Source organism: Passer montanus, unplaced genomic scaffold (genome assembly GCF_014805655.1).
Source record: "Passer montanus isolate IOZ18808 unplaced genomic scaffold, ASM1480565v1 scaffold89, whole genome shotgun sequence".
Lineage (NCBI taxonomy): Eukaryota > Metazoa > Chordata > Aves > Passeriformes > Passeridae > Passer > Passer montanus.
In genome coordinates, this window is record NW_024374256.1 from 2,643,742 (window position 1) to 2,665,414 (window position 21,673).

Consider the following 21,673-nt stretch of genomic DNA (forward strand, 5'->3'; position numbering starts at 1 on the left):
CAGGAGTCAGAATTCCATGGAAAACACCCCCCAAAATCCCTGGGATGTGCCCAAAAAGGGGCTTAAGGCTGTCAGGCTGTTCCCAGCCAGCTCCTCCTCGTGTCCCTGCTTGAAAAACAACAAAAATTTTCCTTTTTTGAAGAGTTTAAAAAGGAATTCACATCTCAGGAATTCACATTCCTGGCTGGGGGTGCTTTCCTCACCTCGAGAAAATCCCTTCTGCACAAGGCAATGCTCTGCTGCTTTTCCTTAGACATAAAGTTGACTTTATTTCTTTTCTTAAAAAGTTAAAAATACAGAAGGTTCAGAAACTGCTTTTCTCCTTGCAGGTTTGCAGCTTAAGGAGAAAACAATCCTTCACTGAAATGTTTCTCTTAATTGGCTTTTTTTATTATTATTATTATATATTTTTCTAATTTTGGGGTTTTTTTCCTCTCAATCATCATCACCCTTTTTTTTTTAGGACAGAGGTTGAGGAGCACTGACTCCACCACTAATTTAATGACATTTTTTTCTTTTTTTTTTTGATTCCAGATTCACATTTCCAGGTGCCAAGAGTCCAGAGAAGAGCCCCCCGCTCACTTCTGCCTTCCTTTTGAGATCAATATTTTGGTTTTTGTGGTTTTTTATTGAACACAGCAGTGACCGTTGGCATCTTTGAAGCGTAATCTCATCTTGGGCCGGTATTTCTCCAGATAAAGCAGCTGTTTGGAATTGAAAGCTCCCCTCCTTTTCCTAAAATAAAACACAAGGAAGGTGGATATCAATGGAAAAAAAAAAAAATTATTTTGCTCACTTCGGGCAGATTAGTTTTAATTTTAATTAATTAATAATAATTTTATAGTTAATAACATTCAAAATATATTAAATAATAAATTAGCTATATTACATTAATATACTATACATTGATATAATATATAATTATATATATTAATATATCATATATAATATAATATATAATTATATATTAATGCATTATATAATTATATTAAATAATTATATAATTTTTTAAATTTTTACATGAGTTTTTCAGCCCTAAAAAAGCAGAATTTTGGTGGGTGTTTGTGTTCCCCCCCGGGGAGGATAAACCACAATATTTCAGGGGAATATTCTGATTAAATTCCAGCTTTTTTCTTGTTGTTGTTTTCACGGAGTGGGAGATTTTATTTCCGTGCTTGGAACAATAAAAAGAACAACATCAAGGTCACCCTCCCCAGGTGCTGATCAGCTCAAAGACACAAAGAGATAAGAGGGGCCCACAAAAAGCATTAAAAAAAAAGGAATTTCAAATAACCTGGAGCCCTGGGAAGCCCCAAAAAGCTGGAATTGCTTCCCTGAGCACAAATCTCACCTGCTGGGCTGCACTCGAGGGGTTCTGGCACTGAATTTATCCTGCCCTGGGTTATTCTGAGCAGGGAAGGAGCCCCAAAATTCCCCTGGGAAGAGCTGAGCTCCTCCATTTGTTGGCTCAGCCTCAGCAGGATTTTAATTTTTATTACTTTTTAAAATTATTTTTAATTATTACTAATTTTTATTCTTTTTTTTAAAATTAAAAGTAATTTTTACAGCCCTGGCCTTGATGTTTTTTCCTCACAAAAATCAGAATATCTGAGGCTTTACTTTACATTTAAAGGCAGATTTTAAGGGATCACCTGTTAATCCTCATTAATTAACAGCAATTTTGTACTTCCACCTTGATACTTTTACCTCACAAAAATCAAATTGTTTTAATATTTTCTTCACATATAAACCCAAGATCACCTGTTACTCCTTACTTGAATTATAATCAATTTTTATAGTCCATCCTTGACACTTCCAACTCACAAATTCAAAATATTTGAGCTTTTCTTCATATTTAAAAGACAGATCACCTGTTAATCCTCATTAATGAGCAATAATTAATTATAGTCCCATTCTAGACACTTTTACCTCACAAAAATCAAATTGTTTTAATATTTTCTTCACATATAAACCCAAGATCACCTGTTACTCCTTACTTGAATTATAATCAATTTTTATAGTCCATCCTTGACACTTCCAACTCACAAATTCAAAATATTTGAGCTTTTCTTCATATTAAAAAGACAGATCACCTGTTAATCCTCATTAATGAGCAATAATTAATTATAGTCCCATTCTAGACACTTTTACCTCACAAATTCAAAATATTTGAGCTTTTCTTCACATTTAAACCCATATTTTAAAGAGAGATCACGTGTTAATTCTCATTAATTAACAGCAATTTTTAGTCTCATCCTTGATACTTTTACCTCACAATTTTTGATATTTTTGATATTTTCTTCATATAAACCCAAGATCACCTGTTACTCCTCTTTAATTAGAATCAATTTTTATAGTCCATCCTTGACACTTCCAACTCACAAATTCAAAATATTTGAGCTTTTCTTCATATTTAAAAGACAGATCACCTGTTAATCCTTACTAATGAGCAGCAATAATTAATTATAGTCCCATTCTAGACACTTTTACCTCACAAATTCAAAATATTTGAGCTTTTCTTCATATTTAAAAGACAGATCACCTGTTAATCCTTACTAATGAGCAGCAATAATTAATTATAGTCCCATTCTAGACACTTTTACCTCACAAATTCAAAATATTTGAGCTTTTTCTTCCCATTTAAACCCATATTTTAATGAGATATTATTTATTTTAGGATAAAACACTTTTACAAAACCCAAATCTTTTCCTTAACAGGCTCAGGCAGGTCAAAACCCACAGAATAAAAGATTCCTGAGGGGGAAAAAAAAGTGAATTTTCACTTACTGCCTTATAAACTGAACTGCATCCTCATACTTCATTCCACATTCAATGAGAGCAAGTGCGACCAGAACGGGAGCCCTGCAGGAAAAATCAATGTTTAAGGAAGATCCACAGAAATAAGAAAAGGAATCCTTCAAAATGAATCTGATTTTTCTCCCCAACAAGCAGCTGAAGGGTTTTTTCCTTTCAGCATTTCCCACAGAAAGGTGTTTTGCCCGATGTAAAATGAGTTTTTGTGGAAGGGATTCTGCTTGCAGAGGAAATAAAAATCAATGGCAGCTCTTTAGTGGTTGGGGTAGGAGAATAATTCTGGGTTTTTATCTCACTTTAACCTCATTTTCTGGTTTTTGACATCTCCTGGATGCGTTTGAGTGTGGATTGAGCTGTGCAGACACTGAGCTTTAGAGATATTTATATTTTCTTTATTTTTTAAGTAATTCTGTCAAGGAGCAGGGAGAAGCAGAATTTTCTGCTTTGGGATTTTCATTTCAGAAGTCAGTTAAGGGGAAAAAAAATGGGTTTTTAACACCCAGGAACCCCAAAATACATTGAATTTTCTCCACCCCCCAGAGCAGCAGGCAGCTCCAAGGGGGGTGCAAACAAGAATGAAAGAGGGGCCAATTCCTGGGGCTAAAATGGGAAAATTCAGGAGGAAAAAGTCCCAGTGCCACCCTGCACCAGTGCAGCTCCTCATCCTCCAGGGGGATTTGTCATTGGCATTGGCATTTGTCATGTCACACTTCTGAATCACGGAATTCCTGACCGGCACAAGTGTCCTCCAAGGCTTGTGATCAACGACGAAATTAATCAATTAATTAATATATTGTATGAATGTAATCCATTGTATGCACATAGTAATTCATGAATAATATAATAATTAATTTTTAAAGCTGCATTGAGTCCCTGCTGCTTTCATGACACAAATTTGATGCTGGTTGAAGTTATTTGGGAGGAAACAGAAACTGGGGGTTCGTGAGTGCCTTCCTGCCAAATAAATGAAGTTTATTGTTATATTCATTATTTCATGTAATTAAATAATTAGCTGGTCTATTATTGTTTTAATTTATTAATATAAAAGATTAACAACATACTAATTTAGTATTTAAATTTATTATTGATGATAATATAGTTCATTTACTATTATATTAATGATATTATTTTATTAATATAAAAGCGTTAATAATTATATTTACTATTTAGATTTATTGTTTAATAGAATGAAATAATTTGTTGATTTACTATCAACAAATAATTTACATTAATTTGTGATTAATTTAATAATTAATTTACATTAATTTATGAATGTAAAATTGCTTATTGTTTAATAGAATGAAATAATTAGTTGATTTACTATCAACAAATAATTAATTTACATTAACTTGTGATTAATTTAATAATTAATTTACATTAATTTATGAATGTAAAATTGTTAATAGTATTAATTTAGTATTAAATTTACTGTTTAATATAATTAAATAATTAATAAATTCGATAGTAATTATATTTATTACATTAATTTATTAATATAAAATAGTTAATAATTATATTAATTTAGTATTTAAATTTATTACTTAATATAATGAAATAAGAGTAGACAAAAATAATAATAATTAATGTAAATTATAATAATAGTAATAATGATAATAGTAACAATAATAATAGTGATGATGATGACAATGATTATGATAATGTAATGATGATGATGATGATGATGATGATGATGTAATGATGATAATGATGATGAATGATAATAGTAACAATAATAGTGATGATAATGATGATGATGATGTAATGATGATAATGATGATGTAATGATGATGTAATGATGATGTAATGGTGATGTAATGATGATGATAACGATAATAATGATGATGATGATGATGTAATGATGATAATGATGATGATAATTATGATAATTATGATAATGATAATAACAATGATAACGATAATAATGATGATGGTAATGCTGATGCAATGCTGATGCGATGCTGATGCGATGATGATGCGATGATGATGTGATGATGATGTGATGATAATGGCGATGATGTGATGATGATAATGATGTGATGATGATAATAATTGATAATGATAATAACGATAATGATAATAATAATGATAATAATATTAATAATAATACTATTACTAATACTATTAATATTAATAATATTAATAATAATGTTAACAATAATGTTAATAATAATAATGTTAATAATAATGTTAATGTTAATAATAATGTTAATGATAATAATGTTAATAATGTTAATAATGTTAATAATAATAATGTTAATAATAATGTTAATGTTAATAATAATGTTAATGATAATAATGTTAATAATGTTAATAATGTTAATAATAATAATGTTAATAACAATAATGTTAATAACAATAACAATAATAATAATAATAATAACAACAATTTCTTTAAGCCATTGCAGCACGCACCTGCCCAGCCCAGCCACGCAGTGCACAGCCACGCAGCAGCCGGGCTCCTCGCGGAACTTGGCTCTCAGCAGGTTCAGCCAGTCCTCCACGATCTGCCCCGGGGGCGGAGCTCCGTCATCGAAGGGCCAGTCCTGGGGGGAAACACCTTTAACGCCGTGCCCAGCAACCCTGCCCTCACCCGAAACAAGCACCACAGACACAGTTCTGGGCTTTGCAGATCCACGGAACGCAACGTTACATGTTTAACGAGCATCGGATGGCACTTGGCAGCAGCTCCTCTGCAATAACGGGGTTTGTTAGAGAAATCCTGCCCTTGAAATGCCATTTTATTAAAAATAGATGTGAAAATCAATAGGTGTTTTCAGATAAGCAGAGAGAGAACTCTGCAGAGCTCTGCTGGTGGCTGTGGCACCATTGGAAATCACGTTTGGGCTTCAGGCTCTGAGGGGGTGAAGCTGCTCCCAAAAATTCCCAATTCCAGAGGAGCAGCTGCTCCCAAAAATTCCCAATTCCAGAGAAGCAGCTGCTCCCAAAAATTCCCAATTCCAGAGGAGCAGCTGCTCCCAAAAATTCCCAATTCCAGAGGAGCAGCTCCTCCAGCTGCCCCCAAAAATTTCCAATTCCAGAGGAGCAGTTCTTCCAGCTGCTCCCAAAAATTCCAAATTCCAGAGGAGCAGCTGGAGGAGCTGCTCCCAAAAATTCCCAATTCCAGAGGAGCAGCTCCTCCAGCTGCCAGGAATTCAGGGAGTTCCCAATGCCCTGGGTGTTTTCAATTTGAAACAAAAACCCCACAAAAACCCCACTTTTATGAGCAGAAAGGTGCTCAGATAATGGCAGAAATTCACATTTTTTGCTGTTGAAGGGGTAGCCACCATTAAATCCAGGCTATATCAAAATCAATAATATCTAAATCAAAACAAAATCAATAAAAATATCAATAATCACAAATGGATCTTTCTGCCATGGAAGCAGCTTTCCATTTTTCCTCACACAACCCATCTGGAATTTGTGCTCCACACCTTTCAGGCCCAAGCACATCCCACAGTTTATCATTTTCTTGGACGTGGAGAAAGGATGTTAAGGGAGAAAATAGTATTTAGTGGTTATTTAGCACTTTTCTTTAGATGATTTTGATGTATTTTAGCAGCAAAACTCATGGCAGGGTCCTGGATTATTCCACAACTTTGAAAATAGAAGGAAATTGCTTTAAAAAGAGCTCTCTCCCCTCATCAGGACTAAAAAAATCCCTTTTCTGGAGCACTTTAAGAGCAGGTTCTGGTAACTAATATCCTCTGAAAGCTGCAGAGCAGCAGAGTTCTCATTCTGAGATGCACTCAGCACTTCCTGGGGAGCAAACACAGCTCAGAAATGTGGGAGTTCAGTCAAAAAATAACCCCAAAAATACTGAAATCATTTGGTATGGGGTTAATTCACCCAGCCTGAAGAGTGCAGAGAAATCCTTTGTTGAAGTACTTGGAAAATTAAAAATATCTGGGACAACACAGCAAAGGGAAAGGCCACAGGAATAAGCTCGAGTCAAGATTTGTTCTTTCTAATAAAAGGTTTTTTATGGGATTTTCCACTCAACCCCACAGTGCTGCCTGGGTTATTTTAGGTTTGTGGCACCCCCTGTCCCAGGAAGAGAGGCACAGACAGCAGGATGCTGCTTCTGAGAGAGGATTTTCTGTCTTTAATTGAAATGAAACCTTTTCCTTGGTATCCACACAGCTCCTGGGCTGGCCTGGATCAATCCCAGTGCTGATAAAACACAGGGACAAAATAATTCTGGCATCAGGGATGGAGCTGCAGCGAAGTTTTGCAGGAATTTTTTCCTTGTTCTGAGCTCTGGGTTCCTTTTGGACAGGAAAAAAAGCAAATTCTGAGGTGCACAATGAAAGCAGTGATTAAAAACCAGGATTGCACAAAGTGGGAGAGACAGGAAAGGGATTTATTATTTTTTCCCTTTTTTTTTTAATTGGAATAGCACAACAGCTCCAGGAATGGCAACCCAGGTGGTGAAGTGACAGAACTTTGAGGTGATAAAGAACTTTTTCTTCAAAAATACTGGAATTAGGAGCTCCCAGAGCTGCCTGGATGTGAGCAGGGTGAGCCCACAGCTTCCACTTCCATCCTGGAATTCAAGGAATTCCAAGCAAGGAATTCCCACCTCGCTGTGCCATCCTCGTGGTGGCTCTTGGGGGGCACAGAGGGTAAAAAAATCTGATCCAATAAATCAAGGAGTGAGAGAAAGACAACAAGGAAATATCCCCTGGATCCTGAAGATGAACAAAGCCACCTCTGGAAGCCAAAAATCCTCTCAGGAAAAAAAAAAATTAAAATGAACAAAGCCACCACAGCCCCTCTGGAAGCCAAAAAGTGCCAAAAATCCTCTCAGGAAAAAAAAAATTAAAATGAACAAAGCCACCACAGCCCCTCTGGAAGCCAAAAAGTGCCAAAAATCCTCTCAGAAAAAAACCAAAAAACCTTCTGGCTTTCCTGATTTTGTGTTCCTGAGGTGTAGCAGCCCACAGGAATTAAATCCATGCCAGCTCCTGGAGCCCATCCCTGCAGGGAATTGCAGCCCAGCCCCAGGAACAGCTCATTCCCTGTTTTCTCCCTCTGCCATCTGGAAAAAAAGCTCTGGAGCCACCACATTTTACCCGTGAGCCACCCCCAGGTTTGCCAAAACATTTCCATTTCCAGGGCTTTCACCACAATGTTGACCTCAGCAGTGCTAAACCAGACATTAAATGGTGCTAAAAGAGGCACTCATGTTGCCCCAGGCTGTGTTTTTAATGTGGAATGTTATTTTTCACAGGCAAATATTAGCCTGAAATCGCGAGGTGTTATTTTCTCAGCTGGGGGTTACTCAATCCCATTTCAGAGCAGCAAGAGGACTCTGCCTGGAAAATAAAAAGCAGGAATTCATGGGGAAGAGGAGCTGGATTTATCTCCCTCCTGGAGCAGTGTCCTGAGGCTCTTTAGGCTGAGGGAAATATCTCCAAAAAGGAGATTCTGCTCCAGGTGAGAGGCTCCACACCAGGGCAGAGCTGCAGCAAACCCCATTTCCAGTTTGGGGTTTTTTTTAAGCAAAGCTTCCTCAAAGAGCAGCTTTCAGTTCAAAATTGAGGTTTTAAGGCTTCCTGAGAAGCCAAAAACCTTAATTATTTTAGAAACACCAACTCCAGGGCACTGCCCAGGCCTGGAGAAGGTGGGAATTCCATCCCAGAGCTGCCCTGGGAGGAATCTCCCCTCTGGGACAGGAATCCTCTGCCGAGCCCCAGCTCAGGGCCCAGAGGGATTGCACAGCACAAATTTAATTTCATTTAATCCTCCCAGCCTCTGGCAGCCTGGGGAGTGTCCCAGTGTCCAAAAACACCTCCAGACAGCTCTGGAAGGAGGAAAAACACAATTCCAGAGGGCAGCCCTGCAAGGAGGGGCTTTTCCAACCACACCAAGGCCCACGTGGCTGCCTGCAGCTGGAGTGAAAGCTCTGCAGGGCTGGGAGCCAGGAAACCCGGCTGACCTGCACCTGGAATTTTCACTGCCATGCCACAACAAAATCTTCTTATCCTCATGGAAAACTGCAGGAGTTGGCCATGGTTTTGGGGTTTATTTTCTGCATGGAAAACTGCAGGAGCTTTCCTGTGGAAGCCAAGAAACCTGACTGACCTGCACATGGAATTTTCACTGATATGTGTGGGTAAATTTCTCTTTTCCTCATGGAAAACTGCAGGAGCTTTCCTGTGGAAGCCAAGAAACCTGACTGACCTGCATGTGGAATTTGATATTCCAGGATAATTTTTTTTTCCTCCATGGAACAAGAATTTTTTCTCCTCATGGAAAACTGCAGGAAAATGCAGTGGAAGGTTTCTTGTGGAAGCCAAGAAACCTGACTGACCTGCATGTGGAATTTGATATTCCAGGATAATTTTTTTTTTTTCTCCATGGAAAAAGAATTTTTTCTCCTCATGGAAAACTTCAGGAAAATGCAGTGGAAGGTTTCTTGTGGAAGCCAAGAAACCTGACTGACCTGCATGTGGAATTTGATATTCCAGGATAATTTTTTTTTTTTCTCCATGGAAAAAGAATTTTTTCTCCTCATGGAAAACTGCATTTTTCTATGGAAGCCAAGAAACCTGACGGACCTGCATGTGGAATTTTCATTGATAATGCCACAATAATTTTTTTCTCCTCATGGAAAACTGCATTTTTCTATGGAAGCCAAGAAACCTGACGGACCTGCATGTGGAATTTTCATTGATAATGCCACAATAATTTTTTTCTCCTCATGGAAAACTGCAGGAGTTTTCCTGAGCCTGAGCCACAAAAATCCAGAGCACTGCAGGAAGGTCGAGGTGCAATTTCTCCCCTCACAACACTGGGGTGTTATTACTCACTCCAGCAAAATAAACTGATTTTATCAGGCACACTCTAATAATTCCCAAGCATTGCCTGGAAAAACACTGCCTGGAAGCTCGGGGTGAGCACACACCTCTTAAAAAAACCTCCCCGAGTCAGTGAGACAGCATTGCACAATGGCAGCTGGGAGTGAGCAGGGCAGGAATTCCCCCTGCTGGGCTCCTGCAGGTCAGGAGGGGATTTTGGGAGGAATTCTTCCCTCTGAGGATGAGGAGGGGCTGGGATGGATTTCCCAGGAATTTGTGGCTGCCCCAGGAGTGTCCAAGGCCAGGCTGGAGTGTGCTGGATAGTGGGAGTGTCCCCTGGCCATGGTGTGGATGAGTTTTTAAGGATTCCAACCCAAAATATTCCAGAATTTCGTGGCTCTCTCCTGCCACAGGAATTTGTGGCAATTTGTCACCCACAGGCTCAAAAGTGGCACTTTCTGTAAGAGCAAGGAGAGGGAATTTTATCCACATGCTGAGAAAACCAACAGCAAAGCCAAAAAATGCTGTGGCCACAGGCAAGGACCAAACCAGGCTTCAACCACAGGGCTGAGCATCAGATATTACCAAAATAATCACCAAAAACCAAACAAAATATCTCCACAAATCCAAAACCACCCAAAAATCCAGTCAGTTTCTCAAACCCACCTTTACCTGGTGCTAAATTTTTTTGGCCAAGCTGGACCATCCCCAAGCACTGAAGAGATTCCCCACAAGTTCTAGAGGTGAAAATTCAGATTTTTAGCCAGTTTTAAAGGCAACTCACTAGAACTTGGATTCCTTCTTTCTCGATTGGAGCTTGGTCATAAGTGGCATCACAAACTCGCACCAAGGTTGTCACCCCATACTTCTTCAGCTCCTTGAAGGGAAAGGAAAACACCTGAGCACTGATGAATGAGAAATCTCCTTTTATCAGCTATAAAATTCGACATTTTCCACATTTTCAGGGCATCAAAGTGACTGCCCATGGAAGGAGGAAGGGATAAAATTTGTGGGGAAATTCACAAGCGACGGAAAAAATGAGAGAGGTGGGGAAACATTGCAATTCTAAGAGTAAAATTGCAATTATAAGGGTATGAAAATAGCTGTTTAAATGCTCCAGGCAGCTTCTCCTCTTTAAATAGAAGCAGGGAGTGTTTGCTTCGGGCAGTGTTGACATTTGGAGCAGGGAGGAGCAGAACACACACCCAGCACACTCCAGCTTCCAGCCATGCTCTAAAAGCAGCACTCGGTGCCGGATAAAGAACAGAGGATCAAACAAAAGCTGCTCCAGTCCACGCTGAAGGCTCAAAAACCAGAATTTCCTCCTGAATGACACCTCAAAATTAGCAGGAATATCCATTGTGTGAGTGCTGAAAAAAGAAAATGCTCAAGAACTGGGTGTTAGAATCCTAAATGCTGAGAATTTGAAATTTTTTGTGTTTAAGGCACAGACCCTCAGGAGAACACTGCATTTGACCTAAAGTCATAGAACAAACTTCTAAAATTCATTGATAGCACCAAGGTTACAAGCGTGTAGTTAGTTAAAAGTGTGTAATATCACAAAGTAAAAAAGTAAAGATTTTAGAATGTAAAAATTAATATGAAGCAAAATAGAAGTTTGAAGGTAGAAACAAGTTGTTCTTCTTTACCTTCTTCCTTCTTCACAGATTTCAGTGGTGTTTTGTAATTAGACAAAAAATCCACATTACAAGCTTCAAAAGATCAATTATTGAGTTAAAAGAAAAAATAATCTAAGTATCCTTTCTTAATTAGTTTAGTCTTAAAAAACCTTACCACAAAAGACAGTTAACCATTTTGTACCTTACTAATAAAAAACTACCAAACTCACAATGATAAAACTATTTCACTAATAAGAAATAATAAACACCTAAATCCAAACATAAACTACCATCTCAAATACCTTCAATCCTAACAAAAAAATAATAACTCATCCTGTTAAAAATAAATAACATAAAAATTATATCCAAAAAAACAATAACATAAATTGAGTTTGTATTTCATTTTCTGAGGGAGGGGAAAGCTCAGCTCCAACTCTTAACTCAGCAGCTGAGCAATGGCTGATTCATTTATTAAAAAAAGTGAATTACTTCATGAAAAAGAACATTAAGAGTCACAAAATCAAAATATTTTTCCAATGGGATGGTTTGGGTGGGGAGGGAACTCAAAGCCCTCCCAGTTCCACTGCTCTGGTTGGGGACATTTCCTCTGGGAATTCCATCCCAGGCAGGAATTCCCTGGAGTTTTAACCTGAATTTCCCATTTTTCTGTTTGAAGCCGTTATTTTGTCCAAGGATGCTTTGATGGAAAGGGGGATGTGTTTGTATCCTAAAACTGAAGTTCATGCAAGCAAAGCCCAAAAAACCCACCAGTGAATTGTGTCCTGATACTGTGAGGAGAATGTGAATTAAAAAAGACAAAAAAAACTTAAATTTCCTTCCAGAGGTGAGGAAGGACTGGTCAGCAAATTCCTGGCCAGGAATTTTGAGGGATTTGGGATTTTTTGTAATCCATTATTCCTGTCCAAGGAGTAAATCCTTGATGGAAGGGAGGAGTCTTGGTATCCCAAAACTGAAGTTCATCCAGGCCAAGAAATGCAGGAATTCACAAAAAAAACCAAAAACAAACCACCAGTGAATTGTCTCCTGATACTGTGAGGAGAATGTGAATTAAAAAAGACAAAAAAACCTTAAATTTCCTTCCAGAGGTGAGGAAGGACCGGTCAGCAAATTCCTGGCCAGGAGTTTTGAGGGATTTGGGATTTCCCAAAACTGAAGCTCAACCTAGACAAGAAACGAAGGAAGTAACAAAAAAAACAAACAAAAAAAAAAAACCCACCAGTGAATTGTCTCCTGATACTGTGAGGAGGATGTGAATTAAAAAAGACAAAAAAACCTTAAATTTCCTTCCAGAGGTGAGGAAGGACCAGTCAGCAAATTCCTGGCCAGGAGTTTTGAGGGATTTGGGATTTCTTTGGGCTCCTTACCTCGATGAACTTGCTGAGGGTTGCATTGGTTGGGTTGTGAGTGATCAGGAAACGCAGATTCTCATAAGTAATTTCCACGGGGGCTGGACGGTTCATAATGGCAAAGAAAATGTGTGAGGGGCCAAAAAAAAAATCAATGACCTTGGAAACGTTTCACAGCAGAAAACATCAAAAAGACCACTAATATGGCTGGGATTGATCAGAGCTTGCTTTGACGGGTTTGTTCCTCGGGGATTTTGCTCCTAGAAGAAGCAGCTTTGCTTCCAAATCCTCAATGCTGGCGGGGTGGTTTCCTTGAGACTCGCGGAAGTGCCAGGCGGGGCAGCCTGTCCTACATGGAGGCACTGGTGCGGTGAGGCAGGGCTGGGCCGGAGGCAGGGACAGCGGGGCTCCGGGCCAGCAGCAGTCCCATAAATCCCGGCCGGGCGCTGCCTGCCGGGGCCCCGAGGGCAGGACGGGAACGGGCACGCTCGGCACGGAGCTCACTTGGCAGCCAGGCTGCGGTGCTGCGCCTGGCAGAAGTCTGCCCTGACGCTCAGAATCGCCATAAATGTGCCCAGGAGCCTCCGACAGAACACCTGGAGAGGGGAAAACAGCGGGAGAGTGTCGGTGGTTGTGTTCCTGCAGTGACACCCACCCAGAGAAACTCTGCTGGAAATGGCCATAATAAATACATACCTGAAACACATAGGTCATAAATATACGTAGTAATGCTATATACTTATTTATATAAATATATATATTTATATACATATATTTTTATAAATATATATATGTACCCACCCAGAGAAACTCTGCTGGAAATAGTCATAATAAATACATACGTGAAACACATCGATCACAAATATACGCAGTAATTCTATATATTTATATAAATATATATATTATATATATATATCTATGTATATAAATATATATTTATGTATATAAATATATATATTTATATAAAACTTAATGCGTATAAATAAATAAAAGTAGAAAATAGAAATATAATAACTAAAAGAAATAAAAATAAAATATTTAAATAAAATCAATATATAAATAAATAAAATAAATCAAAGTCCTGATAGGCCTAATCATAAATATTGTGAATAAACTGAAATTAAAAGAATCATTAAAAAAACCCCAAAGAAATCAAAGTCCTGATAGGCCTAATCATAAATATTGTGAATAAACTGAAATTAAAAGAATCATTAAAAAAACCCCAAAGAAATCAAAGTCCTGATAGGCCTAATCATAAATATTGTGAATAAACTGAAATTAAAAGAATCATTAAAAAAACCCCAAAGAAATCAAAGTCCTGACAGGCCTAACCCTAAATATTGTGAATAAACTGAAATCACAATAACCATCACAAAAACCCCACACAAATCCCAGTCCTGACAGATACCCCTAAGCACTGTGAACATTCCCTGGGATGTGCTGCCATCGCTGCCCCGGCGGCAGCCGGAACCCGGAATTCTGTGTTCCAGCCCAGCGAGGGGTCCTGGAGCAGCAGAGCCCAGCACACCCTGGAAAAGCCACGGGCACGGCCGAATTACAATAATCATCACAAAAACCCCACAGAAATCCCAGTCCTGACAGATACCCCTAAACACTGTGAACATTCCCTGGGATGTGCTGCCATCGCTGCCCCGGCGGCAGCCGGAACCCGGAATTCTGTGTTCCAGCCAAAACCCCAAAGAAGTCAAAGTCCTGACAGGCCTAACCCTAAATACTGTGAATAAACTGAAATTAGGAGAATCATTACAAAAACCCCACACAAATCCCAGTCCTGACAGATAACCCTACATATTGTGACTATTCCCTGGGATGTGCTGCCATCGCTGCCCCGGCGGCAGCCGGAACCCGGAATTCTGTGTTCCAGCCCAGCACAGAGCCCAGCACACCCTGCAAATGCCACGGGCACGGCCCCACCTGCCTGGATTCATCCCAAATACATCAAAACCAGCACTGCCCTGCCTCTATTTTCTGCACAAAACCAGCAGCAGCAGTAAGGGTATCATAAATAAAATAAAATAATATCATCAATTTTTCATGTATTTCAGCTCCTGCTGGCAGATAAATTTCACCCAACTGGAAATATCCCCCAGGAATGTATCACAGTGATGGCCAAATGGTCATTTAGCAGGAGTAAGGGTATAATAAATAAAATAATATAATATCATCCATTTTTCATGTATTTCAGCTCCTGCTGGCAGATAAATTTCACCCAACTGGAAATATCCCCCAGGAATGTATCACAGTGATGGCCAAATGGTCATTTAGCAGCAATAACTTTTAGTTATTCTCAATTATTTCACTTATAACCATAATAACTTTGGGTTATTCGCTGCCTTATCTCTATTTACAGACCTGGCCTTTAAAGGCAGCCACAGCTCTCAGTGTGAAGAGGCAAAATTCAAAATACAAAATTCCAGCAATAAAGGATGGAACAAAGCCATGAAATTTAGGGGGATTGAAAGGAGAGTTATCCCAAAGTACCTCAAATCAGGACTGAAATATTAAATTATCAACGTGGTTTTTCAGTGCTTTTCAAAATAATGAAGCCAAGGAATTGCTGCTGATGGAGAAATTCTATTTTTTTGGGGGGGAAAAGGCTGAAATCAGATGGATAAAATCCCAGCCTGCAGGCAGAAATCACAAAGCCACCAGTGGAGCGGGAAGGTGAAGGTGGCACACCTGAGGGAGGGTAATTAGGGATTAATTAGCTCCCCCCATGGAGCTCCCAGGAGTGCCCAGTGTTAATGAGAGCATTGATTAAACACCACCAAATCATCTTTTCCAGCGCCATCGAGTCAAAAATCACCCAAAGAACAGCAATGATTCCCTCCAAGTGCAGCTTTCGGTGCCAAAATTGATATTAATTAGCTTGCCAGAAGAAGGGAAGAGCTGCTCTGATCACCTGCCCCAGCTCCGAGGGACTGGAAGAGGAATTCCCACCAGGAATCCTGGAAGGTTTCACCCACAGGATGGAAGAATCCCCTCCAAACACACCAGACTCAAACACTCACGTTTATCAATTCACTCTCTCACAGATCAAGAGGTGAAAGCCCAATTAGACCCTAATTAAGGATAACAAAAAATGTTTTTATAAATAATTGAATGGCAAAATGAGGAGACAGGAGAACGTCCATTCCCAGATTTTCTCCCCAGCAGATTTGGTTGGAAAAGCCTCATCCAGAGGTATTTTTGCCCTGGAAGTTGTAACAAATCAGGGTCATTTTGGAATCAAAGAGGGAATTTCACCCCAATTATTTTAAAAGGCAGTTGTACAAACAATTTGCCAAGTGATTAAGAAGTGGAATATTTCATTTCCACGTGTGCTGAGAGTGGCAAGGAGTCACCAGCTCCTCTGCAAAGCAGGAGTGACACCAGCTCCCCGTCCCAAAGGAATATTCCTGAAGCATTTAATTAGCTCCTCTCTCAGAAGTGATTAAAAATGTGGTTTTAATAAAACACTGTATTTAAGCCTGAAAAATGTTATTTCCAGCAGGATAAGGAGTTGATGTAGCACACAAGGCTAATTTTAAAAGTTTGGGTTGCTGACAGATCTTGAGTTTAAAAAGAAAAATCAGGCTTCTAATTAAGAAAATTAAAACTTTTTGTCTGCAACTTCTGATTTTCCCAAGTAAATATTTAAAAAATTCTCCCTCCCTGTGTTACCAAGTAAATTTGCACTTCAAAACCCCAGGAGAACCAATGAGAATAAATTGTAACCAGGCCTGTGGACAGCAGCAAACAAGGAATGGTTCTTCAGCCAATTAACCTTCTGATTTTCTAGTCAGAAAGTGAGATAAGGCATGGAGAGGAACCAAAAAACGACAGAGGCTGGGCTGGAAAAGGGAGCAGCAGCATCCCAAGGAAAAGCAGAGATCCAGCAGGGAATGAACATCCCTGGAGCTGCAGGATGTGCCTGGGAGGCAGCTCCTGGGGGTGCCATCGGGGAATTCTGATCAACCCGGGGGTTTTCTGATCAACCCAGGTGCCAGCTGATCAATCCAGGTGCCAGCTGATCAATCCAGGTGCCAGCTGATCAATTCCAGGTGTTTTCTGATCAATTCCAGGTGCCCCCTGATCAATTCCAGGTGTTTTCTGATTAATACAAGTGTTTTCTGATCAATTCCAGCTGTTTTCTGATCAATCCCAGGTGCCCCCCGTGCAGGTGGGAAGGATTTTGGGATGTTTTAGCTGGACACACACTCAGATCCCACCAGGATTGCCTCCCCTCACTCCCAGCCTGATCCGAGGTAAATTTGAGAGGAATTTCTCAAAAGAAGCTGAAAACCTCTGGGAAGGGCAGGCCATAACCAGCATAAATTAATGAAGTGATCAGGAGGGAAATGAATTCCTGCTTTGACAGGAGCTGGAGATGGCTGGCAGTGAAACCCCAAACACCCCAATGTCCAGGTCAGGATTCCTCACAGTGAGATTCCAGCAGCCCGGGGGAAAGGCAAAGCAGGGAATGCCACCGTGAGGAATTCCCAGCTCCACAGAAAGGAGGGAGAGGGAGAGTAAGCTGAAAACCTCTGGGAAGGGCAGGCAACAACCAGCATAAATTAATGAAGGTACCAAGTGATCAGGAGGGAAATGAATTCCTGCTTTGACAGGAGCTGGAGATGGCTGGCAGTGAAACCCCAAACACCCCAATGTCCAGGTCAGGATTCCTCACAGTGAGATTCCAGCAGCCCGGGGGAAAGGCAAAGCAGGGAATGCCACCGTGAGGAATTCCCAGCTCCACAGAAAGGAGGGAGAGGGAGAGGAGCAGCCCAGAAGAGCTGCAGCCTGCAGGGATGGCAGAACAGGATCCCCCTGCAAAGGTCACTGGGATCCCCTTTCCAGCGCCCCGGGCACAGGATGCACAGCACTCCTGCTAATTTGTTACTCAGAATTAATTAAAAGGATCCTGGGGAAGGCCTGCAGCAAACCCAGATCGTTTTGTTCCTCTAAGGGAGGATCCACGTTGAATTCACGAGCTGCTGGATTTGCCTTTTCTGGGAAATCCCTGGAATTGCCACACCATGAATGGATCCCATCACATTTCCACCCTGCCTGAGGAGTTTGGCTCTTCCTGCCACTCTGCCCATGCCAGGTTTTACTCCCCCTTCCTGAAAATTCCCCTCTCTATCCCAACACTGCCAAAATATTTCACCTGTGACATTTTCCACGTGAAAGAAGTCAGAGACCCCCAAAACCCACAGATCCACCACAACCAAAAAAAAAAATAAATCTTTTCTAACCCGTCCTCTCGAGGAGAAAAACCCTGGAATTAAACGGTTCTGGATGAACTCCTGGCTGAAGGAAGCTTGCTCAGACTGACACGTGCCTGGAGAGGGGTGAGGTCCAAAAATGTCACTGTTCCACCCTGTCCACCCCCGCGGGCGCTGCAGCTCCCTCCCAGTCCCTCCCAGTTCCTCCCAGTCCCTCCCAGTCCGGGCTGACTCACTCGTTTCCTCTGCACAGCAGATACGGATCTGCCCGAGCAGGAACAAGAAACCCTGAAAGGAGCCTCGAGTGGCGAGTGACACGTCAGGAAATGGTGACAATTGTCACCTGCCCAGGGGAGGACAGGCCTGAGGCAAAGCTCACCAAGCTGGCTGCCATCCCTGCACAGGAACAAATCACCCTGGCAACATCTGGAAGCAGCTGGACACTGCCATGGTTCTTCCAGGAGAGTGCTTCACCCTCTTCCCTGTTAATGCTGCTCTCACTCTGGGGTTATTCTTAAAAAAAAACACCTTCCCCACCCATCACTGAAGTTTTTAAAGGATGTGTTTGAATGGTATTTGCATTCCATGCCCAAAAAGTTGAAAGTTGTTAAAAGTGTTTGAAGTCAAAGTTGTTAAAGTGTTTGAAGTCAAAAGCAAAAGGCTTTGCTAAAAAAAAAATAAATTAAAACTTGAGCTACAATCCTGTTTAAGCCACAGAATTATATTCAAGTGAAATCAAAAATTACTTTCAGAAATTTGTTTGCAACATCAATAAGTCTTACCTAAAAATCAGAAGGCTGAGTTGTCTAAGCTGGGCTTTGAAAACAAGGTCCTGCCTGATCAACAGCTCAGCCTAAACATTCCCACACGAAATATCAAACCCAACAGCAAAACCCCATTAACGAGTCGAGCAGGACTTAAAAGCAACTTCAAAAATCCCCCAGAAAACACAGAGCTGCAGAGCTGAGTCACTTGCTCCTCGCTGGTCTCCCTCATTTGAGTTTCTGCTGGGAAAACGCCTCGCTCTGGAGCTGAGGAGTTAAACCAGGCTGACAGCTGAGCCTGGGCCCGACTGATAAATGCCACAAAGTCCCAATTGTTCCCAGGCCCGGCCCATCCTCAGGGGCACAGCTCCCTTCGCAGGCCCTGAGCAAAGAGCTGAACTTTTTAGCCGAGCACAGAGAGAAACAAGGGGCAACAAAAAGCTACAAGTAACCGTGCCCGGAGTGGAGCCAAGGCGAGAGCTGGGGAAGGAATTCCACAGCCGGGAGCCCCGCGGGATCAGCAGAAAGCTGGGACACCACACCGGGGTCACAGGCACACTGGAGACATCTGATATTTCTCATCTGAGAGGTGCTGCAGCTCTCAGCTCGCTGCCCCCAAAGCTCCAAGGCTGATTCTGTGCTCCCAGGAGCTGCCACGGGAATCCAGAGGCTCCTCCGGCAGCTCTGACAACGGGATTTGCCCCCAAAACACACAGCCCACAAGCACCATGTGGAATCACAGCGTGGATCTCAATCACGGGTGGATTAAAGCTCACCCATGGGCAGGGACACCTCCAGCTGTGCCAGCTGATCCAGGCTGGCCTCGGGCACTTCCAGGGAATTCCATTCCAGCCCTCTCACCTCACAGGGAATCCCATTCCACAGCTCCTCTAGGAATTCCATTCCATCCTCACCTCACAGGGAATCCCATTCCACAGCTCCTCTAGGAATTCCATTCCATCCTCACCTCACAGGGAATCCCATTCCACAGCTCCTCTAGGAATTCCATTCCATCCTCACCTCACAGGGAATTCCATTCCATCCCTCCTCACCTCACAGGGAATTCCATCCCACAGCTCCTCTGGGAATTCCATCCCACAGCTCCTCTGGGAATTCCCTTCCATCCCTCTCGCCTCACAGGGATTCTCTCCCCGCTCCAAACCCACTCCCTGTCGGTGTGAAGCCATTCCCTCCCCTCCTGGCTCTCCTGCAGGAGCTCCCTGCTTGCCCTGCAGCCCCAGAGCTCCTCTCCCAGCTCTGGAGCCTTTCCCTGGATCTGCCTCCCCGGGAGCAGCCCCGGAATTGCAGAGGGGGCAAAGTCCAGGCAGGGCCAGGGGAGCACCCTGAGCTCTGCCCTGGCCCAGGGAAAGGTGTGAGCACTGCCCTGGGGAAGAGGGGCACGGATCTCTGCAGGGAATTCAGCCTGGGGTCATTCACTGGAGCTCATGAGGTGGTTTTAAAAAAAAAAAATAATTAAAAATCACAACTAGACCCTGAGTGAGACCCACACTCCTGGCTGTGCATCCACACTCCCACCTTAACTCCAGCTGAGTTGATTAAATCCAAGTATTTCTACATGTTGAGTCATAAGGAGACTGAGTTTTCTGGCTGCTGCTAGTGGTGGGTTTCTTTTTTTTGATTTTTTTTTCCTCTCCTTTAAATCCTAACTGCAGTTCTGAGTCAGACCCTGCCTGGTTCATTCGGGGAGTTTCGAGGCCAGTTTCCATTTATACGGGAGCTTCTCAAAGCCAAATTTCTGCCTTCCTCCTCCTCCTCCTCACCCCGAAACCACCGAGCACACGCTGCCCCGGGGAGAAAACGCAGATCGTGACTAATCACACCCAGGAACCTCCACGCCACCGAGGGAGCCACTTCCAGGACCTTTTTTTTTTTTTTCCCCCCCCCGAGGCGTTGCTTGTCCCAGAATCCATCGGCTCCCCCCTTTTCCCAGCCCCAAAAAATCCCACAGGGCAGCCCTTCATCCGGACAAACCGGCCCCACAGCCCTGCCCCCGCTGCCACCCCAGGAAAGGCACCACATCCTGGACAGCCTTCCCTTCCTGCCCCCTCCAGCCTGAGAAATGTCACCCCCCAGCTCCTTCCAGCCCTAAACACACAAAAAAAAACACCCTTCACCCTTTACAGACCACCCCGAGGCTTCCCCTTCCCACCACAAAAAAATCCACAGCTTTTATCAAACTTGTCCCTCATCCACACAGGGATCAGTAACACCCCTCCACTCAAAACGCTGCTCCAAACGGCCCCCAACACCAGGTAAAAACCCAAAAAACCAGCTAAAATCCCCCAAAACCAGGCACAAACCCTTCACCCCAAAACCAGGTACAAACCTCTCAAAAACCAGGCAGAAATTTCCCCCAAAACCAGCTAAAAATCCCCTCAAAAACCAGGTACAAACCCCAAACTCAACCCTCCTCCAGCCTCCCTGTCCCAATCCCCCAGGAAATGCCCCCCTTCCTGAACACCCCCCCAAAACCGGGGGAGCCCGGGGACCCCCCCAAGGCTGGGGTGGGCACCGAGCCCCCCACATCGCACAGGTGAGGGAGGACCCCCCAGAGCGGCCCTGCGGGGAGAAGGGACCCCCAAAGGGTCCCCAGCCAGCCCCGGGGGCCCCCCAAGCTCAGGGGGGACCCCACAGCTCTGAGCTGCCCCCAAACCCCGAAGTGCCCCCCAAACCAACCCCACAGGCCGGGGATTTCCCCCACACCAGGAAGGAGTCCCCGAACCCGCGGCTGGAGCCAGGCAGAGCCTCCTGGACCCCCGAACCCCCTCCAAACGAGCCCCCCAACCCTCAGGCCCACCCCAAACCAACGCCTCGGCCTTCCGCAGCCCTGAGGCCCTCCCAAACTGCCCCCCGGGGCACAAAACGCCCTCCAAACCACCCACGGGGGCCTCAGGAGGCTCTGCAGGCCTCAGAGCAGGGAATCCCCTCCGAACGCGCCGGGATCCCCCCCGTGCCCGGCCTCCCCCGCAGCCCCTCGGCCGCCCCCTCACCGTGGGCATTGAGCGGGCCGGGGGCCGGGCGGGGGCGGGCAGGGTCGCGGGCGGGCGGCGGGGCCCGTGG

The 21,673-nt window shown here is 42.8% G+C and overlaps 1 protein-coding gene across 3 annotated transcripts in view; it reads right to left on the bottom strand.

The window, feature by feature from the left end:
* Window positions 1-243: 243 nt before the first annotated feature.
* PTP4A2 (protein tyrosine phosphatase 4A2) overlaps window positions 244-21,673 on the bottom strand; it is a 21,844-nt gene continuing 414 nt past the window's right edge. Inside the window, exons 1-7 of one of the 3 annotated variants that reach the window (XM_039733686.1) lie at window positions 21,604-21,669; window positions 12,760-13,196; window positions 12,619-12,701; window positions 10,399-10,491; window positions 5,227-5,357; window positions 2,788-2,862; window positions 244-735 (exon numbers count right to left, since the gene is read on the bottom strand). In XM_039733686.1, coding sequence (XP_039589620.1) covers window positions 627-735; window positions 2,788-2,862; window positions 5,227-5,357; window positions 10,399-10,491; window positions 12,619-12,701; window positions 12,760-12,787 — 519 coding nt within the window. In that variant the 5' untranslated portion in view covers window positions 12,788-13,196; window positions 21,604-21,669 and the 3' untranslated portion in view covers window positions 244-626. Of the gene's footprint in view, window positions 736-2,787; window positions 2,863-5,226; window positions 5,358-10,398; window positions 10,492-12,618; window positions 13,197-21,603; window positions 21,670-21,673 lie in introns of those variants that run through there. The other 2 variants (XM_039733687.1, XM_039733688.1) reach the window with 2 other exon arrangements.